Genomic DNA, 22,517 nt, shown 5'->3' with positions numbered 1-22,517 from the left:
ATCAAACCCTCAACCTTGGTGTTATTAGCATCATGCTCTGAGTAACCGAGCTAATCTCATGGCTTAGTGTGAAAAAAGAAAAGCCTCATCTGATGATCTGCAGAAAACAAGGATATTACATATCCATACATATAAACTCAGTTTTACTAGCAACATAACAAGGGAATGAAACATTAAATGAAGCATTCAAGAGGAAGTAAACTTTTCTCACGAGAAAGCACCTGAGTATTTTTGTCAGAAGTTAGGCATTTCAGAAACACTTCAAAAATACAACATGATAAGATATCACAAGACTACATCATGACCAACTTAAGACTTCACTTTAGGTAGTTTTCTTCAAGAGCCATTTAAACAGAGAAACCAAGAGTGCTATAAATAAACATCATACATTGAGACTATAAATACAATTTATATTCTCCTTTCTCACCTGGGAATCATCTTTTGCTTCCTTTATTGGGCAAGCAGCCTCAGTTTCCCATAAGAAAGTGGCCACACAATCCAGAATAGCTATAAACCGTGGGCTGCTACTCTGGAAACAGATTGCAGAGGAAGACCAGAGTAAGTGTAATAGCTAACACTTCGTCATGTTTGAGATTCCCCCTTAGAGAAACTGCCATGTTCTTCTAAAACACTTCACTACAAAGGCACACAATTTCCACCCCACTTCCCTCTCCCCAATTTATTTTGAAGGTCATCACTGAAAACTTTATTTTAGTTAAACATTTACTATGTGACCAAGCATTAGCCAAGAACTGAATCTGACATCCAAATACTCAGATTAAAGTCAATATTTAATCTAGACACATATAACTAGATCTTGTCTCAGTCTAAGCTTTGAGGAGTTTTGGTGTATAATACATAGTCCATAATTAAAAAAAAAAAGGCAAAAGTAAAGCAACAGAAATCTGTTAGGTGAGGTAACAAGGTAACAGGAATAATTAATATGTACACTTCATGTCAGTGTTTTAGACAAAAGCAAAGCAGTTCATAACTGCTCCATGTCACAGATTTTTCACCACACCTCTCGGGCTACAGATCATGTGGGTAAGGTGAGAGCAAGACCTGCAGATTCAAAAAGCCAGGAAAAACAAGTCTACACAAGCTTAAGTCTAATAATCCCCTCAATCTAATCTTCACTATGTGGAGTTGTAGCCCAAAAAGCTCTACAGATTTAAGAATTCTAGAATCAACAATCTATGGAGAACGCAGAACCTAAGCCTGAGAATCCACCTTACAATATTTTTCCGCTTAAGAGTGTCCACAATGTTTGCTGGTTTAAGTACTCATGTATTTTTCATGCTAATTAGACTAGTCTGAAATACTACTGTTCATCAAGGCTGTTAGTTTGTATCTAGTTCTTGTTTATGATAAAATACTCAGACACATGCTCCTCTAGCATCTAAATCGATTTTGGTTTTACATCTGAATTCAAACCCTCAAGCAGTCTCCCTTGCCACAAATCTGCTATACACTACACATCTTCACATGGCTTCATGCTATAGGATGAGAAACCTACTATGATGAAATAACAACTGGAAGATCATTTGTCCTTACAAGAGTGCCCCTGGAACAGACAAAGTGGATGGTAGTGGTGTAAGTAGTTGTCTTTCCATCAGCATTGATGCACACAGAGCCATTTGCATAGGTTAGAGAAACATGTCCAGGTCTTTCAATTACTAGTTCTTTGCTGGCAACACCAAGATTACTAATAGAGGTGAGTTCAGAATAAGAACCCTAGAAATAAGGAAAAGCATGTCAACAACTTTTAATAAAACAGATACAACCAAAAAGAAGATACCTACTACAGCACTCTTGTATACACAGGTCAATAGCTTTGAAGACAACAAAGTTCTCAACATTTCTCTCCCATTCTATATTAAAGTTTCACATATTTAACAAACAACCTCCACAACAAGGTACAGTTCCATTTTTGTTGGTTTTATTTTGTAGTACAATAAAGTGCTTGTAGTACCTTAGAACACCCATCTGCATCTCCTGGGGCATATAGTTTAGCAATTTAGGAAGGCCTGTGTCTTCTGCAATAGGTAGAATTTATTGTAGAGCTCTTTGAAACAATATGTGGAAGCCTCCAGGTGTTCTCAGCATTGACTTTAGGGATCTGCCATGCTTAGCTAAGGCTAAAAATCAGCGACAGAAACTGAGCACTAGAAAGACAGTAGGTGCTACTACCAAAGTCTGAAGTCATTGTCACTGCAACATAACTGGTGTTTCCTAGTTTTAAGAAACTACTTAAAGTCAATAGCAGGAACAAACTGAAAAATATACCTCCAAAACAGCTGTCCACAGACTTCTGCCCTTTTAAATTTTTTTTTAACAACTCTTTACATTGACCCAATGCACTCACCTTTTACTCACTATCTCAAGCAGTGAAGTAATAAAGCCCTGAAGTGTCTCTACATGTCAAGGAAGCAGCCTTGCACAACAAGGCCCATTGCAACCACAGAGAATGAGCAATAATTATCTCTCAAGTGCTGTGTTGGCAATGACTGGCTTCAGTCACTAACACATCCTCTTTAACAGTAAGAGAGGAAGGTGTTTGATAGAAGGAACTAGGACAGCTGGGTGAGCCTCTAGCTCAGCTTTCCCTACAGCTCTGAGCAGCAATGAAGTCAGTCAGGCCAACGGGTCGATTCAGCCTGTCAGCTGCTATCACTTCCATGATAAATTGGTGTACTTCAGGGCAATACAGAAGTAGAGGCCCGTAACATCCACCAGCATTGTTTCTTCTTTTATTTGCTTGGCAACATCTACCTAATCTACTCTTCAGATCCAAAGCAAGCTCAGGGAGGGCAGGGATGCAACAAAGAATCTTTAAGCAAATTTTTTTCCACAGTTCAACCTAAAACAAGCCAGAAGCATGACAAAATATCCAGGATGACAGCCTGTTCCTAAAGAAATGTGTATTCCTAGCAGTCTCTGAGACACCAGCAATTCATACAAAAGAGATGCAGCTTGTCTGCCTCTGAAACACAGGGCAAAAAATCATCAGTGTCAAACATGACATTGGTACACTTGTAAAAATTAAAGCTTTATTCTTTGAAGAGGTGGACAGGAGCTCTACCATTTACTATGGTTATGCAACTATTATGGTACACAGAATATCCCTTTCCACAAGGAGTTAGAATTCACATGGCTGTTTTAATCTCACTCGTGTCTCTTTCAGTCTCACTCATGTGGCAAACCAGCTCTGAGTTGGGAAAGAGTACTCACAGAAACCTGCTTATATTCCATCTGACAGACAGAGGCTCGCCGGTCACATCCTGGGACAGCAATCAGGGGTCGACAGACATTTATGTAGTACTTCTTGCGCTCACTTGCTCTTGAATTATCCATGGCATACCAGTTTTCACCTCTCTTCTCAGATTTTGCTAATCTGAGCAGAAAGAGAAAGTTCTGCTCTAAGGACACACATGCTTCATAGACTCTCTCCAGCTTTCTCAGTGTCAAGAAACAGAGCAACCCTAAGGCATTCCCGACTAACTTCTCCCCCTCATTTTTAAGTGCTACAATTAGAAAGAATACTCCTGGGACACAGTGCACAGTTGACAAGGTAATATGTTTTTATAAGCAAAACCATCCCAAAAAGTCAGTTTACATCCTAGGAGGCAAGTCAACATACTAGAGGGATTTCACCATACTTGCAGTCAAGACTCTCACAAGAGGTGAAGCTTCTGGTGCTGTCTACATAGGAAACCAACTTCAGCCAGAACCAAACTAGAATAGCTAAGTTACACTGCACGTGTCACTTTCCTACCTTGACAAGTCATATTGGTCCATGGTGTTGGGATCTGTCACAACACATTCCAGTGGGATTTCTGGACAAGCATGTTCAGTGTACCACCTGAAGTTGTAAGTATAGTTATCTTCTTTCTACAAATGAGCAGAATAGGTAAGAGAGGCTTTTCACATTGACAACTTTGTGACTCACAGCTACTGCTTTATACGTCAAGCTAGGTATCTCCCCTTGGTTTTGGGATATAATCTTCTCAGACTGATTTGTGTTGGTCTGTCCTGTTACAGATCCTGCCATTCCCTGTGTCACCAAAAATGCTCTTGCCAAAAAAAACTGCTCTGGTTCAGTTAAACTGCTGTCTGCTGGGTACACAGTCATATTATCTGTTACTTCTCAGCCAGTTTGGGTTTTTCCAGCTAGAAATACGAGACAGCCAAAAGCACTAATTACACGGCCCACTAGAAGAGAGTGAGGTAACAATCTGGATCCAGGTAAACAGCTTACTGTTCACTGGTCAAGGAAAGCTTTATGGCTGCAACAAGAGTCAAATATACCAAGAGAAATAACTATTTATTTTAGTCTGCTTTACAGATACTGGGTATTTCCACACATAACACACTGCTCGTACGGACCTAGTAGCTATTGTCAGTATTTCAGGATGGAGATCCTTCCTTTCTTCATATAGAACTTCTTACCTGATACTCAGGCTGACCTATTCCAGCATCATGGTCACACAGGAAAGTTATAAGGGTAGAGCGCTGTGTTTTATTCTCATTGTTGTATGCTGCACCATTTTTGTAGGTCAACTGAATCAGGCCATCATAATAGGAAAGTTTGGAACTGGGCAGTCCAAGACTCCAAGACTGCTCGTTACTAGAAAATAAAAAGTGAGTTTTGAGAGTGAACAGAACACAAAATTGTCTTGAAGAGAAGTCTTACAAATAGAAACCATGTAAGTTTACACAAGACACCATAATAAGGCATAATAATTAAATAGGGTTGATTAGACCTCAGTGAGCTGGGATAAAAAGAATGCTGCCAAAAGGAAACTTAAAACATGAACAGATGTCCTCCTTTGAAAAGGAAAGGAAGTTACATATTGCTAAGATACCTAGAAAACTTGAATACTCCTGTCTCTAAAAGGGTGACAATACCATCAAGTTCTCATTCTCCAAAGTGGAAGTCAAACTGCAGACACCCTCATCTTGGGGTCAAACTGGCCTCATCCAATTACATACAGGCAATGAAGACCTAGCACTGCACAACAGCTCTCTGCTAGGTATCAGCTTTGGTTCAGGAGCGTTTCATCACTGACTTAACATTGACTATCCTAGCTTCATCATCTTCCTCTGAAGAACATTTCTAGGGTCTGCAGAAAACTGTCCTTGGCTGGAGAGTAACTCAGGGCCAAGTACCCCATCTCTGGCAGCAGGCTGACCAGGAACCTGAAATACACAGGTATTTCTGATGCTACCTCAGACATAGTTTATGGGAGGCAAAAGCAGTGATGCTGTCAGAGTAGCAGTACACACTAGGACCGTACATGGAAGAGCCCATTTAGTAAGGGAGATTATAAAATTGTTAAGGTTGGAAAAGACCTCTCAGATCAAGTCCAACCATCAACTTAGTACCACCACCAAATCTTTCCACTGAACCATGTCCTCAAGTCCATATCCACACATATTCTGAACACTTCCAGGGATGGCAGTTCCACCACTTCCTTGGGCAGCCTGCTTCAATGGCTGACAACCCTTTCCATGAAGAAACTTTGCCTACTATCTAATCTAAATATCCACTGGCACAACCTGAGGCCATATGGTACAACATTCAAGATCTGGGCTTCACTGCTACCTAAGACAGCCCCTGCTCATCCCAAGTGCAGCAAGCTCATGTTCTTCAGGCCAGCTCTTGGAACAGAGCTGACCCTCAATCTCTGGAATATAGGTTGCCTTACTACAGCTGCAGCAGTTAATCTAGAATTTACAGTCCCCATGGATAACAAAAGGGAGAGCAATGGGCACACTCCATCTCGCAAGTTAGCTGTAAGCAAGGTCACATATGTGCATTTGGCTTGAAACAGCTGGCAGTGTAATTACTGCAAATTATATGCTAATTACCTGAATCTATTACAGGTAGTCCAGTAATTATTTTACATGCAAATTGTTCATTGTTGCACACCAACAACACATCATGCAACAAGATATCTTCCCTTAGAGCCAAGAGAATGAGTTACTCACCTCCGCGCTACTTGGCAAGCTGCCGATTTTGTGTGACACCGGGCTTCAGGCAGACTGCCACAGATGCTTATGTAAAACCAGTACTCCTGAGTAGTAACTGTATAGAAACTTTTTGCCTTAGCCAGAGGTGATAAATCAAAAGAGAAACCTAATCAGGAAGGAATAAACTGTATCAGTTCAATTTTGTCCTGATATCTCTCACAGGTTTTGATTCACTCAGTAACATGGCTAGCTCACCTCCCCCTGAATAAGGTTCCTTCTATGCAATTACTGTTCCAGAAACAAAGTGGACAAAGTAAAAGCATGGTTTCTTATACAGAGAGATCTACTTCAGTAAAATACACATTACATCTATTTTCCTACATTCACTAGGAGAGTATTAAGCTCATGCTGTTCTGATCTTCCATTATGCATGCACTTAAAACTGTGGGTACTTAGTATTAGACTGAAGTCACTTTGCTCCCAGGTATCATAAAGGCTTATTTGTTGTGGCGTAAGTTTTATCCCTAATGACCTTTTGATTTGCTGAACAGAAATACATACCTGCCTGAGGATCAGACACCTGACAGTCATCTCCTTCAGTTTTAGACAGGACACACGCAGCAGCAGTATACCACTCAAATGCATATGAACACTCAAGCTCTGCCATCAAGATTGGAGCACTTTCTAGATCACCTGGTATCATAGAGCAACGTGTTACACATACAGACAGCCAGGCTGCCATCAGGAACTAGGAATCTACACCTAAGAAACTAATTTCTCCTCAAAAGCCAAGGTAACTGCAAAAGTACCTGTTCTTTGAAAATGGTACCAAAAATATTTTTCACAGACTTTGCATCGTCCTCCCAAAAAATAAAAGTTTACCCTAGAAGTAAAGGCACAGGGCTCAATCTGCTCCTGAGAACCATCACAATATTTGAAAAAAAGTCTAGTTTGATATACAAAACTGGTATTTTGATATACAAAATACAAAACTGGTATTTTGATATACAAAACTGGTTTTACTACAAAGCAATAACTATATTAGCAAATAGTGCATAATCTGATCCTAAAAGCCAGCACACTTGGAAGTTCCAAGTTCCTCAGGCTGAGGTAGAGGAACGCAGGTTTTCTATTTTCCTGGGAGATAGTTAACTAGCAGGCTATTATAAGCAACATGACAATATTAACTTCCTTTCATGAACTGCCAGCAGTTTAGATACAAACCATATTTATTGGAAAAGAAGGCTAAAGCATTTGATCTCAGTTCAGAACCACTCTTTCCCATCAAGATACCTAGAGAAAGAAAGTGCTTCCAGATATTTGCATCACTTCCAGATATTTGCGGAGTCTTAAACACTTAAGCATACTTTAATCATGTTTGGAAGAATCTTATTTCAAGAGTTTTTAAAGAGTACTTGCATAAAAGGTAAATAACTAAATACCTGCAATTATATTGCCATCATCCTAGTAAACAAACCCTGATACTTCAAGCTTGTGCATAGAAAGAGATAGAAAACATGCTAATATTTAGCACATGCTAATATTTTGCACTCATGTCTGGGCTTATTAGATGACCTACAGTTTTTAACTGGATCAATGAACAGGATGTGGATGTTCTCACCTGGTCTGCATATTAGAGTGATGACCGTTTGGATTTTTTCTTTTTCTTTAGAAGGACAGCTGTCTCCATTTGAATAGATAAGTTGAATATTTTCTCCAACCTTTTTTGGAGAAGATACAAATGTTCCAAGATTCTTGCTGTTGTTTTGCTTATCTGTAAAAACAGTAAATACAGAACTTTTGTTCCTCTGAAAAGAAGTGAAGCTTCTGTTAGATACTAAGACTTTCCACTTGTCTAGTTAGTGAGAAAGTATCATTAGGAGTTTGATTTTACCTTGCCAAACCATGCTGCTAAGCCTGTGGTTCTTTAGTTAGAAAAAGCTGTGCATTCTTTCTTCAAGCGCTTCTGAGATCACAAAAGAAACAGACTCCTAACTTCTGTACCCTCGAATAAATGAAGGCATTCAGGACAACCAACCCCATTTGCACAGGAAGTGCCAAGCCTTCAGAGGCTTAAAAAAACAGGGAACCAAAAAAACTCCAAAAACACCACCAACAAAAGCCCAACTCACCTACAGAGCAAACAGCAGCACCATCTGAACAGCTGGAAGCTCCTCCGCTCTTCAACACCTTATGGCAGACATTGATGTAGTAATGTTTCCTTCCTACCTCTGAAAAGCTACTATCCACAGCTTCCCAGTTCTGGGCTGACTCTGAAATATAGAGGGTCGTTAAGAACAAGTCATCTGGCTAAACTGTTGCAGCATCTCCATGCCAAAATGCCTTTTATTATAAGGTAGCCCACATTTGCGTTATGATCTCTCCTTCAGAGCATTCCCCAGCACACAAAAGCCCTGATTTCAGCTCCATTCTCCCACCAGCTGAGATTACCACCTACATCTGTCCCCTGAAGCCACAGCTCCCAAATCTTGTCATTTCTGGATGTGTCTCCTTTGCACAAACCACTGGATGGAAGCTGCTGAGCCATGGTGGATCATGACTGGCTCAGGCTGCTCAGAGAGATGGTGGATGCCCCCTTCCTGGAAGTGTTCAAGGCCAGGCTGGATGGGGCTTTGACCAGACTGGTCTAGGGGAAGGTGTACCTGCCCATGACAGAGGAGTCAGGCTAAATTATCTTTAATGGCCCCTTTCAACCCAACCTGTGATTCTGTGACTGAAAACCACTTATGATGGCAGCAACCAAGGCAGTCATGGACATGGCTACTAAGGCACTCAGTCTGTTTGGAATGAGGGAAGCAAACATGAGCACCCCAGAAATTCACTAAGAACAACAAAAGCTGACTAATACTCAGCTAAAGAATTGCACTGGAGATGGCATGTAAGCTCAGGACTGCAGAAGTAACTGAAAGCTAGCTTTTATTGCCATACCTGAACTGCGGATAAGAGGTGACAAGTCATAGTGTTTTCTCTTGTCAGTAACTCTGCAAAGGAGATCTTTTTCCTCTTTAACACATGCGTATTTTGTATCCCAAGTGAAAAAATAGGTGCAGTCAACTTCACCGGTGAATACTGGAGTTCCTCTACCATCATTACCTTAACATGGGAAACAGATGAACACATATGAGGTTTCTAGAGGGGGAAGGGGGAAAAAAGCAAGAAGACTTGAGGACTAGCAATGAGCAAGGAAGACAAAGTCCTTTTGCTGCAGAGGACTTGTGTTTCTGTTTTTTTAAGACTGGCTAAGAAAAAAAGGCTCTTTTGTACTTCCATCTTCTCAATCATCAGTGTAAATTTAGACTAGCAGTGCTACTACACAGCACATCCTGCCAGCCATCAAAATTACTGCTTGATGTAACAATTTCTTGTGTTGGCTGTGGCTCAAAGCAAGCATTCATTTGAGCATAAGATCTACTAGCAAGCACAGGAGTCAAACCCTGAGCAGAGCTGTCAGAGCTTGTTAAACTCACCTGCTGTTTCATTGCACTCGAAGTTTATGACAGTCATTCTCTGAAAGCCAGAACTACATGCATCCCCATTTGGATAAATTAAAGTGAGATCCCCATCCGAGTATCTGAGGAAGAAGTCAGTTTTACATAGAAATGTAGGGTCAGACAATCACACAGTGTTCTTCACATAACAGAAGTCACACTCTTGTTCAAGTATTAACTGTTTCACTCCAAGGGAAAACAAATACTAGTTCAACAATAATGACATTTCTACAGTAATGAAGGCTTGCATCCACTGATTTTTCTGATCACTTTTCATTAATTTCTATAGAAATTAAAGAATGTTTTAAAGCTCCCCTAGGTATGGTGGGATATTTATTCCCACTAGTTTATTGTGTGGCTGTTTCTGCAAGAGGAAGAAGTCATACTTCCCGGAAAATCACTGCAACAAACCTGTCACAGACAAAATGGAAGATCATATCCACACGAATTAATCTCTGCTTTACAATCTCATGCAAACTATTATCCCTACATGCCACTTGGGAACCAGCTTCTTCTGATACTGCTTTACAGGTAAAACATGTAAAAAGGAGGACAACAGGCAGTGCACCACAATCTGCAATTGAGACAACAAAGTCAGTGGAAGTCTTCCTGCCTAGCCAATGGCTCTGCCAACCTCACCGGCGCCTTTGTTTGCTAATGCTATCCCGCTATACTGTTACAGCTTTTCTGACAAAAAAAGTGACAAAAAATGCTTGCATTTTGTATCAATTGTTGATCATGTGACAAGTAAGTATCAAAGCAGGAAACAGACCAATCAGACCAGTCAGCAGGGCTGAAGAGCATTTACACACCTTAGGGTTTGGTTCGCAAATCTTCCTGCCACTTTTTGCTGGTTATTTGAAAGTTTTACTTGGCAAGATGAAATGTATCCTGTATCATCCTTGCAGTTACCTGCTGTGGTTTTCCCACACACATTCAAGTAATAGTAATACTCCTCTTTGTCATCTTTGGCTGCATATGGTGTGACATATTCTGAATGAATAAAAAAAAGAAAGTGTTTTAACATATATCAGGACAGACAAGAAACTCCAAATATCAACACAGGACATTTTTTTCTGTCCCTAAATAAGGAAATGCAAAACTAGCTGGTAAAAACCACAAAAACAAAAGAAAAATACTGAGCTTACCTGAAAATTGATTAAGTGGACTTAAATCAATAGAGATATCATGTTGCTCATTAGTCAGACGACAGTTCTTACTCTCCAGGTAATCCCTGTGACAGGCATACTCAGTAACCCACTCAATTTCATATCTGCAGTTTGTTTTTGCTGTAAGTTTGGGACCTGAACTCTAAAACAGAAGTGAATAGAAATTATATTATAAGTAGAGTTACTTGAAATATAATCTTTAAAGCAACAGTATCACATTCCTCTAAGATCAGTAACAACTACTTCACCTCTAATACTAAAGATCTGCAAACATTGTTTCTGGCCTCTCAGAAATAGGTGTTGAGAAGAAATAAAACAGGTCTTATAAATGATGTAGCAAACTATTACAAGTGTAAGCAGAAGTAAAGCATCAGACATTAGGAGAAAGACAGCAAAAGTAATAGTGCTTTTAAAAGTACTTTTCCTTAATGTGCTGGAAAAAGCAAAGATGTGAGCCCAAATGGCCTAAGCTTGGATTGTGTTTGCCACAGAGAAGTCCTCAGTGCAGGAAACTGAGATCAAATGCTCTCTGAAGGCAAAGCAGACTTTTAGACACTGGTGTTTTAGCAGCTTTGTTTCCCTCAGTCCAAATCAAAATAGAGATATTTGAGAACTCTTTAGTCAATGATTCTGTCAGATGAGTTTTCTGTCGTGATATATTTTTGCATGTCCGGGAGAAGCAATAGTCTTGGTTTTCCCCACTTTAAAGTGAAACATTAGAAATGCAAATTGTTTCATAAATCTGTATTTCTGCCATCCACTGGAACAACTGGCTCATACACAGGTATGAGGTAAGTTACAGGCACAAGTATCATCAGTAATACTAGTCATCCTACAGAGTGCATAGCTATACCAAGGTAGTACGAAGTGACAGTACAAAAGAGCCGGGTTTATTTCAGCAGCAACAAGAGTGAAGTGCTAGATAGTGAAGGTTCCTATCTAGGTCATATGAGGGACTAAACATTAAACCAAAAATTAGCCAGACAAGAGCTCCCTCTTCACTAATCTGCAACAAAAAGCATCATTATATGAAATGGCAGAGCATTAGCAATTGGCCAGTCCAAGGAGTGTAGGTTGCTGAAATTACCCAGCATTACTTTGAAGTTACTGTCACATTGCATTCAAGTTAGGCTAAAACAGTGTCCTGCACAAACTGAGTTGTTGCTGAACGCTACAGATTTTACTTAAAAAGAATTCATGAGCCTGCTTAGTAAGTGACAGACCCTTGCCACAAAATGACACTCACTAGCTACTTTTTTTCCCAGAGGAAGAACAGATTAATAAAGAAATCAAGTACCAGGCAACAGCTATAAGCCTGCCCAGGCTGACTGAGGAGGAAGAGTGCTCCTTAGCAAGCAAAGCTCTGTGCCAACGTGCCCAGGATTAACTCTACACTAAGTCCTCCTATGCTTAGAGATAAGCCTTGAACCCTTGTTGCCCCCTGTAAAGGGACAACCAAATTCACCTATAAAAGAGACAACACACTCCTGGGAAAATTCTGTTCAGGTTCTCATTTCTTAAGTTCTAAAAGACTTTAAGAGTACATCTGGAATCTCACACTCTTCACAAGCTACAAGCCAAGAATACTTACGCTCTCTTCAGGTCTGAATAAAAATAAATAATAAAACACAAAAGTTAAATACCAACCAGTTAACACAAACTAAAACATTGAAGTTACCTCTTCTCCCCTCTTTGATGGGCAAACAAAAGTGATTGTCACTGCTGGATTGTGGCCTAGGCAGAAACCTGGCCTTTCTTCATCATGCTTGTATAGCCTCTCATAACTCAATACAAGCCTAGAAACAGAAAACAACAAACCAAAAAGACAGTTAAGACACCACACTCTACAGAAGAAGGATATTCTTGAAATGCTCAGTCTTTGCTAGACACTCCAACAGAATATACCAATGCAGCCCTACTCCCAAAAGCAACTTTTTGGGAGATCCTCATTCCTTTAATCTTAAGAGTTATTTAAAAATAAAAATTAAAATAGTCCCAGCAAAATTAATTAATACAGTATCTTCTGGTACCCTACTTAAGACTATGTTGAATGCCTTGTGATTCATATTGTAGCAAGAATTTAGTTGATAATCACAGGAACACAGGTGAATTGCAGTTTTGATCTCAAAACTACTGCTGGAGAGCAGATGTGGCAAATGTTCTTGCAACTTTTGAAAGCAGTATCCACTCAAGTTTTGTCACATTATGGTACTTTATCACCTCCCTACATATAAACTCTTTCCATTCTGCCCCCAGAACTAACAGCAAAATGAACTCATCAGCAAATTGACAGGAGCAAGGCAAGTGGGTCAGATCAGGTGAAGCAGAAGGAGAATAAACCATGGTAACTGATAGGGAAACAAATAGCAAGATGACTTGGATGAGAGAACAGGATGACCACCACAATTTCCCAGCTATGCATAATTATTCTGTGCAGTTTAACAGGCAGAAGACAACAGCTCCCAGAGCAGTGACATTCTGGCTTCAGATTAGCCACAGCACACAAAGGCATCATCTGCTCCTATTCACAATTTTTCAAGTACTCCTGGGTAGTAGAGTGAGCCAAATGCATTTAGCCTGTGGGCCCTCAGACAGACAGGACCAAATCTTACCCTGCTGCCTGTGGGCCAAGAGCACTAATCGCCCCTTGCTTCTATGAGTTCTGCAATTCTGTAAAAACAATTCTCTCACAACAAAGGAGGAAATTTGATCTGTTATGGCAGTACCACAGGATAGACTGCTCTGACAGTATTTTTGACCAGTTTTCTGCTAATGCTTCAATGCTTCAATGAAGAGGTATTAACGTTACATTTTAGGAGACTCATCTGTTCCCAAGAGCGTTGTTTCCAGGCCAGATGACTGAAGTGCCCACAGAAGTATTACCACAAAAATTGCATACCTGTCTTTGTCTTGAAGCTTCAGCTGCTCCTTTGGACGGCCAACATCATATGCCAGACCATCATGTAACAAGCAAGCAGCACTGCCAGCAGGGCACTTTCTGGTCTCTCCACTTGAACCTCCTGGTTATAGCACACAGAAAAGAAGTTACAGGGCTCAGTTTCTAAGCCCTGCTTTACCTGAAATATCTTGCCATTTCATCTGTGGGTTCTTCTAAAAATAGTTCTAAAAAACAGGCTACATTAGACTGTAAAACTGATAAGACAAAACCTGCAGTGCTTGTGGTAATTCATGCTGCCCTGGTTGGGAACAGCAAATTCATCCTTCCTGACAAAACAGCTGCAGCTATTTGCTACTACAGCTGCTGGATACACAGGGCTTTGAAAACTTCCAAAAGTGTGCCAAGTATTCCTTTTTTTTTCCCCACAACCAAGTCAGGGGTAACCCCTTTTTTGTCTCTTATTGACCATCTAATTCAAAGCTGTGAGCAAAAAGTTTCATACTACTGAGATGTTTAAAAGAATAGACCTCTCACTACAACTAGAAGCATTAAACCTTTAACAGGGGCACAAACCACATACTTAACTACTAAGTAAAAATCGCAGTGAGAGTATACAGCTAAACTAACCTTTTCAGCAAGTTTCAAATATGTTTTTTCTGGTTTAACTCCTTATACATATAGCTCTCAACTGAGAGGGGAGTGCTAGCTACGCACAAGTACTAAGGCAAGCATCTAAACAGAGCTTAGATGCACTTAGATGCTTTAGATGCACCTCAGGACATCCATCAGGAACTGGGCAACAACCTGGAGTCCAAAGGAATAAACTTGGAGCACATGAAGCCCTGTGAACAACACTGGTCCTATTTGGCAGTAGATAAAAGACAAGCTGCCCTTTCCCACTTAGAAAAAGTGTATTAACAGTACTTGCACATCCAGAAGGGGGAGCCTATCTCTGAACACCTCAATACTTGGAGAGTAGGGAGTTCAAAATAATTATCTAAGTCTTGAAATACTGATCTCTGAACATAGGACAACTTTAATGGAGACAATGACAAAGAACCACATTACAAGAAATTTACACACTGACAGGTGACATAAACAACTATTCAAACCTATATCCCTGCAGACATTTATGAACAAGGAATCATCATCAGAATCATCCACCAAGTAATGTCCTGAAACTTGGATGAGAGGACTCAAGTCATGTTTCTTGATATCTTCATCAAACACATAGCAAGGGACCTAGAACAACAACAAAAAATTACATACAAATCATGCTACACAAGTAGAGGGAAGTTATGAACAGGAATATATGAAGCCCAGTTAGTATTTGGAAAAGTTTTTTACTTTTGGAAGCTCAAAGCTAGACATGCTGATTAAAATGAGGCATCCAAAGTTAGACTAATTTGCTCCAGCTTCTAAAAGGGGTTTACTATAAACAACCACCCAAATTCTCAACTCCACCATCTTCCAACATTTATGCTTTACATACCTGTGAAAAACATAGGTTTATGGAGGTTGTTTGAATTAATTTGGGGTGGGGGCAGGTAATTAGAGTAAAATTGTCACATATGTGAAGAGTAACTTCTGCATGAGTAGCACATAGATTACCTCTTTCACAGGTTTAAACAAGTCTTTCTTGCAAGCCACAAAGGTCCTCCATTCAAAATAGTGCACACACTCTGTTGCTGTTACAAATTCAGGGGTACCCTATTTTAAGTAAGAAAAAATAATGCTTTGAAAAACAGACTGGTTTTATTTTACATCTGTAGACATTAAGAAGTTTATTCAAGAGTTAAGAAAAACAGAATACAGCACATCAAAGAACAAGGGCATACAATTTCTTAATTGCACTTGTTAACAGCAAGATTGTTATGTAACAGCTTTGTTGGGCCACTCAGGAAGATGCAGGATGCCAAATCCATAGTCTGCACCAATACTCAACATATCCAGTCCTAATATGCAGTAACTGTATTCCATCTTTTAGAAGTGCTCATTATGTCAGCTGACAGAAGCACCAGTCCTATCTGCTTACTAGAAAGGAAGGAAGACACCAATAGAAAGGCATACAAATAGGTTAACACAGTGAGGCAATGCATGGTTTATCAGTTCCCTTTTATCCTACAGAAACAACTGATTAGCAGCCTCTTCTGCTACACAGAAATAATATCCCTGACCTGAGCTGCCTATTTTTATAGGCTCATGTTACACACATTTGTATATATTTCAAGATGGGTGTTCTACATGTTCAACTGAATGTCAACAGTGAAAACACAACAATTTTTCACTTGGCTCTCCATCCCCTCAGCTAGAAGCAGTTTAGCACACAAACTAATTACCTCTCTCATTTAACCCTGCCATAAAATGGGACAAAAAAAGTTGCTCCAGACAGTATTACAAAATCCTTTTACTATGTCACGAGACAAACAGGTATTAGAACTGAGCTAACCCGAAGAAGCCTGAAGATCAGCATGATCTGGAGCTACAGTTGAAGTTGAGCAATAATTTTTAATTTAGTTTAAAGAGTCATCTGCTGAAACAGAACAAGAAGCTTTTAAGTCTCTGCTGCACTGGCACTTTGTTTGAATTGGCTGGATTTCCAAGAGGGGGTGTGCAATAGCACTGTCAGTGCCAAGAGCAGCACCAACAAATACCTCTCCTGGAAACACAAATATGGGAGCTGATCACAGCCCATCGTGAGCTCTCCTGTCTGTTAAGTGTGTGGAGGGTGTAACTCCAAAAGCATTTTGAAGGGAACTGCACGTACACAGGCCCATAGAAACTTTTCAGGGATCTCCAATCACACTTCAAACACATTCTCACAAAAAACTATGTCCTCAGAAGCCCAGCTGGCTGTATAAGCACTGTTAGTTGAACAATGTGCAGACCAAGCCTAAGGCTTACTGCTGTCAACTATGCTGCCCCACAACAGAGGTCAGTCATTTAAACAGTCCTGCCACATTCACAGCTAAGGCACAGCCAACAATTAAACAACAGCTCACACTGTTATGGTACCCTGCACACTGTTGACTCATTCCTCCATATTAAGCTAATAAAATACTACAGTGCCAACCATGTAAAAGCACTGAAGACAAAGAAGAACCCAGAACCAAAACTAAGCTGTAGACCTGCAACAATATTCTACCAGGACTTTTTGAATTTTGAAAGCCACAATAAATTATGACTCTTAACTTAACAGTAAAACATAATTGGCTCTTCTTTAAGCTGTGAAGCTCAGTAATCAGTACATCCAAAAGCACAGCAAGTCTCTTTAAAAAGCAAGTCAGAACTACTTGTCATTTCCATTGAAGAACACAGCACATTATTTAGACTTACCAGTGTTTTCCCACACAGGAAGTTAATATTGCTTTGAATTTGGTGTTCACTGCCTTGCTGCAAGCAGTTACGTGTAGTGTTGAGTTCCAGAAGACTTTCAGAAACTTTTTGCAAGGCTAATTCACCTAGGGTTTAAAAATGAGAAGGTGGGGGGAAAAAAAGAGCGTTATAATTCAACACTTTCATAGAAGCTCAACAAACAGGATCAACCACTGAGCAGCACAGGAGATACCAGTCCACTTGAAGACACTACAACTAAAGATCTTTGTGGATTTTCTGATTTGGAACATCAGATCCAAGTTAAGATAGTATTTGACTCTCTCGTCACACTTGTACTTTCTTAAAGGTTTTTAGCAAACACTTTCTAAAATAAAAGTACAACAGCAGGTGCTACTACAATCCAGTCACCTCCTTAGGAACAAGGAAAGCTGTTACCAACTAGTTTCAATCACAATTCACTCCTTCCTCCTACGAGTTTCTATTTATCAGTTTCTCAGCCTTTTTATCATTTATATTAATAGCATCAGCACAAGATTAAAGAGAGTCTAACACAGAATGGTTTTTGTTTAGAAGGGAGCCCTCTGCAATAAGCAGGGACATCTTCAACTCTATCAGTTGCTCAGAGCCCTGTTCAGCCTGACCTTGAACATTTTCAGGATGGGGCATCTGCAACCTCTCCAGATAACTTGTTCCACCGCCTCACCACCATCATCACTAAGAAACTTATTCCTTATATCTAGTCTGGATCTACCCTCCTTTGGTTTAAAATTATTACCTCTTGTAATAATTTTATTACAAGAGGTAATAATTTAATTTCCTCTAACTACAGGCCCTGCTAAGTCCTCATGTTTCCTATGAGCCTCCTATAAGCACTGGAATGCTGCAATAAGGTTTCCCTGGAGCCTTCTCTTCCCCAAGCTAACCAACCTCAACTCTCTCATTCTGTCTTCATAGGAGAGGTGCTCCAGCCCTGTGAGCATTTTTGTGACCCTCACCGGACCTGCTCCAAGAGGGGCATGCCCTTCCTGTGCTGAGGACCCCAAAACTGGATGCAGCAGCTGAGGTGTAGTCTCACCAGAGAGAAAGGAGGGGCAGAATCACCTCCCTCGACCTGCTGACCACGCTGCTTTTGATACAGCTGGCTTTCTGGGCTGCAGGTGCACATTGCTGCCTCTACTTAATCTTTAATCTACTTAATGAAGAACACACTGGTGCACTGGCACTCTCTGCAGACAAATCCAGCACAGATCCACTGCCTCAGTGCAAATCCCCCATCCCCTTTAGCACAGCTCACACGCTGCATGATGAGTAGGGGCAGTGCTTTGTCACTGCACACTGCTCTCCTCCCCAGCACTTGACATGAAGGGGAAAGGTGGAGCACATTTCAAGTCATACTGAGCACCAGCTCAGGCCACTGAAATGTTCCTGCTCAAGCCCATTTTGGTTAATATTAAACACTAACTGCTTTTAGACCTTACATGCTAACTCCACCCTGTTCTTTTTTTTTTTTTAAGGAAGTAGATTTTAATTCTACAATGAGTTTGGTTTGAACTACAGAAAATGCTATAAAGTGTGAGCATGGATCAGCTTCCCCCTTTCCATTTTAGTTTATGCCTACACTAGGGAGAAAGCAAGTCAAATCTTTAATCATTGCAGATAGCAGCTTTGCACTTAGGCCAAATGTTATTTCATTTTAAAAAATACACTTGTAAGAACTTTGCTGAGCCTGTTACCTCCTCACTTAAGGCAAGGAAAACTACATCACACCCACATAATACAGCCTAGAGAACAGAAGGGGAGCAGAAGCCAAAAAACTGTGCAGAAAGACCATCCATGTGGTTTGTGCCTTTTTTATTTCCTGTATTATCAAAAGGCCATCTTCAGGTTCTACAGCTTCCAGCACTGATGCTAGCCAACCTGCCACGCAGCTGTCTTAAATCTAAGAGCTACATACTGCTTTGAGAGCAAGAGTGTTACTTATCACATGACTGCTTAGAAGATACTGTCAAGGTGTCCTCTTTTTTCCACAGATTAGCAGAAGGAAGCCAACACAACTTTCTAGGCAAGAGATGTATATAGTAACAATATGCACATGACTTAAAACCCCTCCAGTTATAAATGTATACAGCTACAAGCTCCCATTTAGCAGGGAACTTATGGCAGCACCATCTGAGGACTTTGTGCTCTGTATGCACTAGCTTCTCTCTGTGCTAAAAACACAGTACATAGTGTTAAAGGCACTTCTGAGCTGATTCCAATTTTCTCAGTTAAAGTAATATTCAAGAAAAAAACAGTTTAGCCAGTAAATCTTGTTTACTACAGGCCAACACGTATGCTCTCTTCCCCCTCACATGCTTAAAATTAGTTTGAGAACTTGCTAAAAGTCTTAGCAAGTTTCTTCAGTGGCACATGCCTCATCACAGCCTCATCACAGGGCAAGGAACATCAGCCCCTCACATGATCAGCTTCTTGCCACAGCTGCAACCACTTTTACTGTAGCATCAAGCTCCCTCTACAATCATCACTCATGTTTCTTCATGCCTTCCACGAAACAACACATTACAAATCAGCTAGTACTGTTCACAGAAATCAGCACCAAATACTTCATATTACACAGGTGTGCTAAATCAGTACCAAAGGCACTGGCCACAACATCTTCTGATCATTGACTCCATTTGTTTAGCTAGGATAAAGGCACTCATGGAAAGTATCTAATCAGTTGTCCAGGAGAAAGAGGGATTTAGGTAGCAGCTATCATTTCATGTCCACTCATCCTACAGCAGCTGGACAAAGCGCACCTTCCACCATCAGGTTAAGAGACATTTAAAGTAATAGCTCCATTTTCTAGGAGCAGTCCAAGTACATGGCACATGAGCCACTAGGCATCATGGTAAGCTGAAAAGTTAAATAACTACCATGTCATTTCCATCCTCACTGATGTTCACAAACTAAACATTTGCCTACCCTTGAAAACTTCTAGGATTAATCAATAAAAGTACAGAGGAGAGGCCTCTGGGGTGTCCATGCAAACCCTGGTATGTCACTGACACACACTTAAGATTAGTCACAAGGCTTGCCTGGGATACAGGCTGATTACTGCCACAGAGCATATGGCCTAAACACCCCTCAGAGCTGGGAGCAACAAGCAGTCCTACAGCTGTCATCCTAAAAAAAAAAAAAAAAAAAAATTTAAAAAAAAAATTGTTTGCATTGTGAGGTGTTTTTTTTTTTTTTTCTGGAAGAATGAAGAAGAGAACTGATTCAGCCCATACTTGAAGAAAGCTTACTACTTAAAATTTATCAAATTTATCAGTTAAAAAACTGCCCTTCTTCCCCAAAATAAATGTCCTTCACCACACACAGCTTCGGCATACAGGTAACCTCATGTCATCTGGATTGCTTGAAGACAAGTATGTGGTTTAGCTGGTTTAGGTAACCAAGAATCTACACCTGCCTAGACCTGGATAAGAGAGATTCCTCTTTTCTCACTAGGAGTGATTTTTATTTTTTTTTTTAACAGAAAAGTTTGATGACCCATTAGCATGATCTAAACTCAGTATGATGGTGATGAAGTTTCAAGGCATTTAAAGGCATTTAGAGGCATGAGCAAGAACAAAACTTGGACAATTTGGCCAATTAAAAAACACCAAAATTCCATGACAATGTTAACTGCTCACCTTATTTTTGCACTTTATTGCAGGGTAGTTAAAAACATATCCCACTTGAACAAGATTCATGGCTTAACCTTTGAAAGTCATTTCAAACTGCCTTGGCAAGAGCACAGTATATCTATTGATAAATCCTCTTCCACTCAGAAGCACAGAGGCACTCAGGAACTCAAGGTTTGCACACAGAGAAATATTTGATACTGCTCAGTCACCACCCAGCTCTGTTCACCCTTCCTCTCTCCACAAGAAGTGTGGAACAAAACCTACACAAGCCTCTAGTTCTCACACCTCCCTGTGGAGAACAGACTTCCTCAATCTCACTCCACCTGCCACATTCCAGTCTCACCCAAAGCAGCATGTTAAAACAAACGCTCAGATGCTGCTTTCTTTTCAAACCCACAGGCAACTGAAGCCTCAACAGCATATGAGCTGAGACCCCCATCAGCAGAAAATAAAAATGTGTTTCATTCCTAAAATGTACAAGAATAACAGCATCAACATGCCATACTCCTCAAAGAAGATGCTACACTACATGCGGTTGCAGTTTGAATACAAATGCAATCTTACCAGTCATCCCAGAGAACTCTGGAGCCTGAATATACCTTTATTCATGCACTCAGTGATTCTGAAAGCCTGGGTGCCAGCATTAACAGAGTTTGTTTGAAAAGCACTCATCGACCATAGACTAAAACCAAAATATCTCTACTGTTAGTAGAGAGCTGTGGGGAAAATGGCAGCTGACTAGCTGCTGTGCATTGGCATACAGATGAGAAACTTTCCTCCTCACCACATTCTGGCAGTTCAAGCAATTCAACAAAGAATCATAGCTTCTTTTAAAAGGTGTTTGCCAATGGCTGGCAAGACTGGCAAGCATGTTGAATCAGACTTCAGATCTGCAGATACTATGAAGCAGTCTGAAGAGATATTGCTCTTCAGAATGCTAGTACTTTATTCTATTAGAACTTACAGTCAGCTATGAGAAAGCCTCCTGAACAGTACTCATATATTATTGTCTCATTAGCCAAAACACAAGGGCAACCTTGAAAGCGACAAACATACATGAAAATAAATCACATAAACTCATGAAAAAATACTGTTCAGAGCACAAGGTGCTTCTGACTGATGAAATCACGTGTACATGTAGAGGAAAACGTCAGTTTCATATTTAGATCAGCATGCACAACTCCGCCTCTCCTCAGAATACCAAGGACATCTGTGAACTACTGAAGCTGACACCAGATTTCACAAGTGCAACCACAACCAGAGAACTGCATGTAATTAGCTTCCTTTCCGTGTGGAACAACTTGAAGATGACACCTCAGACACTTAGCAATACTCCCAAGATTGAATTTCAAAGAGTAACCTGCCTCTGAACAAAGACCTGACACTCCATCAGGCTGGGCTGAGTATACCTCAGAGCTGTAACCCAAGCTCTGTCCTGTGTTCAGTATTTACAAAGTTGTGCACAGTCCATACCCTGCCACAGGTAGATGCACTTGTTGTACCAGAGGTAGCCTTGCATACTTTCACACTAGATTACAGTTAACTAGAGCATAAAATACATTCCACTGTCCCATGAAGTCATTATCTACAATCAGATCATGTTTGACCAACTCTCCCTAGTAAATTGGCAAAAAACCAAAGTTTTACACAGTTCCAAGGGCAGAGGGGAGTGGAGGGAAATCTTTGCTAACACATCAAACTTTGCAACAGTTATAAGAGCATCCATTAACAAGGCTCTGAACTACCTACAAGACACTTACGTACTTACCTACAGACAGATGGGTATTCGTCTTCGTGTCATACGCACAGACTGCACTTGTCCTTCCACATTCTTCAACACCAGAACAGAAATTTATTTTATAAAGCACCTCTTTGTCTGCATCAATTGCTTCCCAAGTGTAACTGAAAAGACAAAAATGCCCGTCAGTTGGTATTCAAATGGTCTGAATTGCATCCCATC

At 40.4% G+C, this 22,517-nt stretch overlaps 1 protein-coding gene across 1 annotated transcript in view; it reads right to left on the bottom strand.

Moving 5' to 3' along the window:
* IGF2R (insulin like growth factor 2 receptor) overlaps positions 1–22,517 on the bottom strand; it is a 56,393-nt gene that overhangs the window by 25,543 nt on the left and 8,333 nt on the right. Inside the window, exons 2-20 of the mRNA XM_059467648.1 lie at positions 22,326–22,459; positions 16,887–17,011; positions 15,162–15,260; positions 14,663–14,792; positions 13,551–13,671; positions 12,330–12,447; positions 10,631–10,793; positions 10,295–10,475; positions 9,462–9,565; positions 8,923–9,087; positions 8,106–8,246; positions 7,595–7,747; positions 6,535–6,666; positions 5,992–6,139; positions 4,450–4,627; positions 3,776–3,891; positions 3,232–3,394; positions 1,555–1,734; positions 428–529 (exon numbers count right to left, since the gene is read on the bottom strand). Coding sequence (XP_059323631.1) covers positions 428–529; positions 1,555–1,734; positions 3,232–3,394; positions 3,776–3,891; positions 4,450–4,627; positions 5,992–6,139; positions 6,535–6,666; positions 7,595–7,747; positions 8,106–8,246; positions 8,923–9,087; positions 9,462–9,565; positions 10,295–10,475; positions 10,631–10,793; positions 12,330–12,447; positions 13,551–13,671; positions 14,663–14,792; positions 15,162–15,260; positions 16,887–17,011; positions 22,326–22,459 — 2,653 coding nt within the window. The remainder of the gene's footprint in view (positions 1–427; positions 530–1,554; positions 1,735–3,231; positions 3,395–3,775; positions 3,892–4,449; positions 4,628–5,991; positions 6,140–6,534; positions 6,667–7,594; positions 7,748–8,105; positions 8,247–8,922; positions 9,088–9,461; positions 9,566–10,294; positions 10,476–10,630; positions 10,794–12,329; positions 12,448–13,550; positions 13,672–14,662; positions 14,793–15,161; positions 15,261–16,886; positions 17,012–22,325; positions 22,460–22,517) is intronic.

The sequence above is a fragment of the Ammospiza nelsoni genome, chromosome 3 (genome assembly GCF_027579445.1).
Source record: "Ammospiza nelsoni isolate bAmmNel1 chromosome 3, bAmmNel1.pri, whole genome shotgun sequence".
NCBI classification, from domain to species: domain Eukaryota; kingdom Metazoa; phylum Chordata; class Aves; order Passeriformes; family Passerellidae; genus Ammospiza; species Ammospiza nelsoni.
This window is presented reverse-complemented; position numbering and strand designations above follow the sequence as displayed.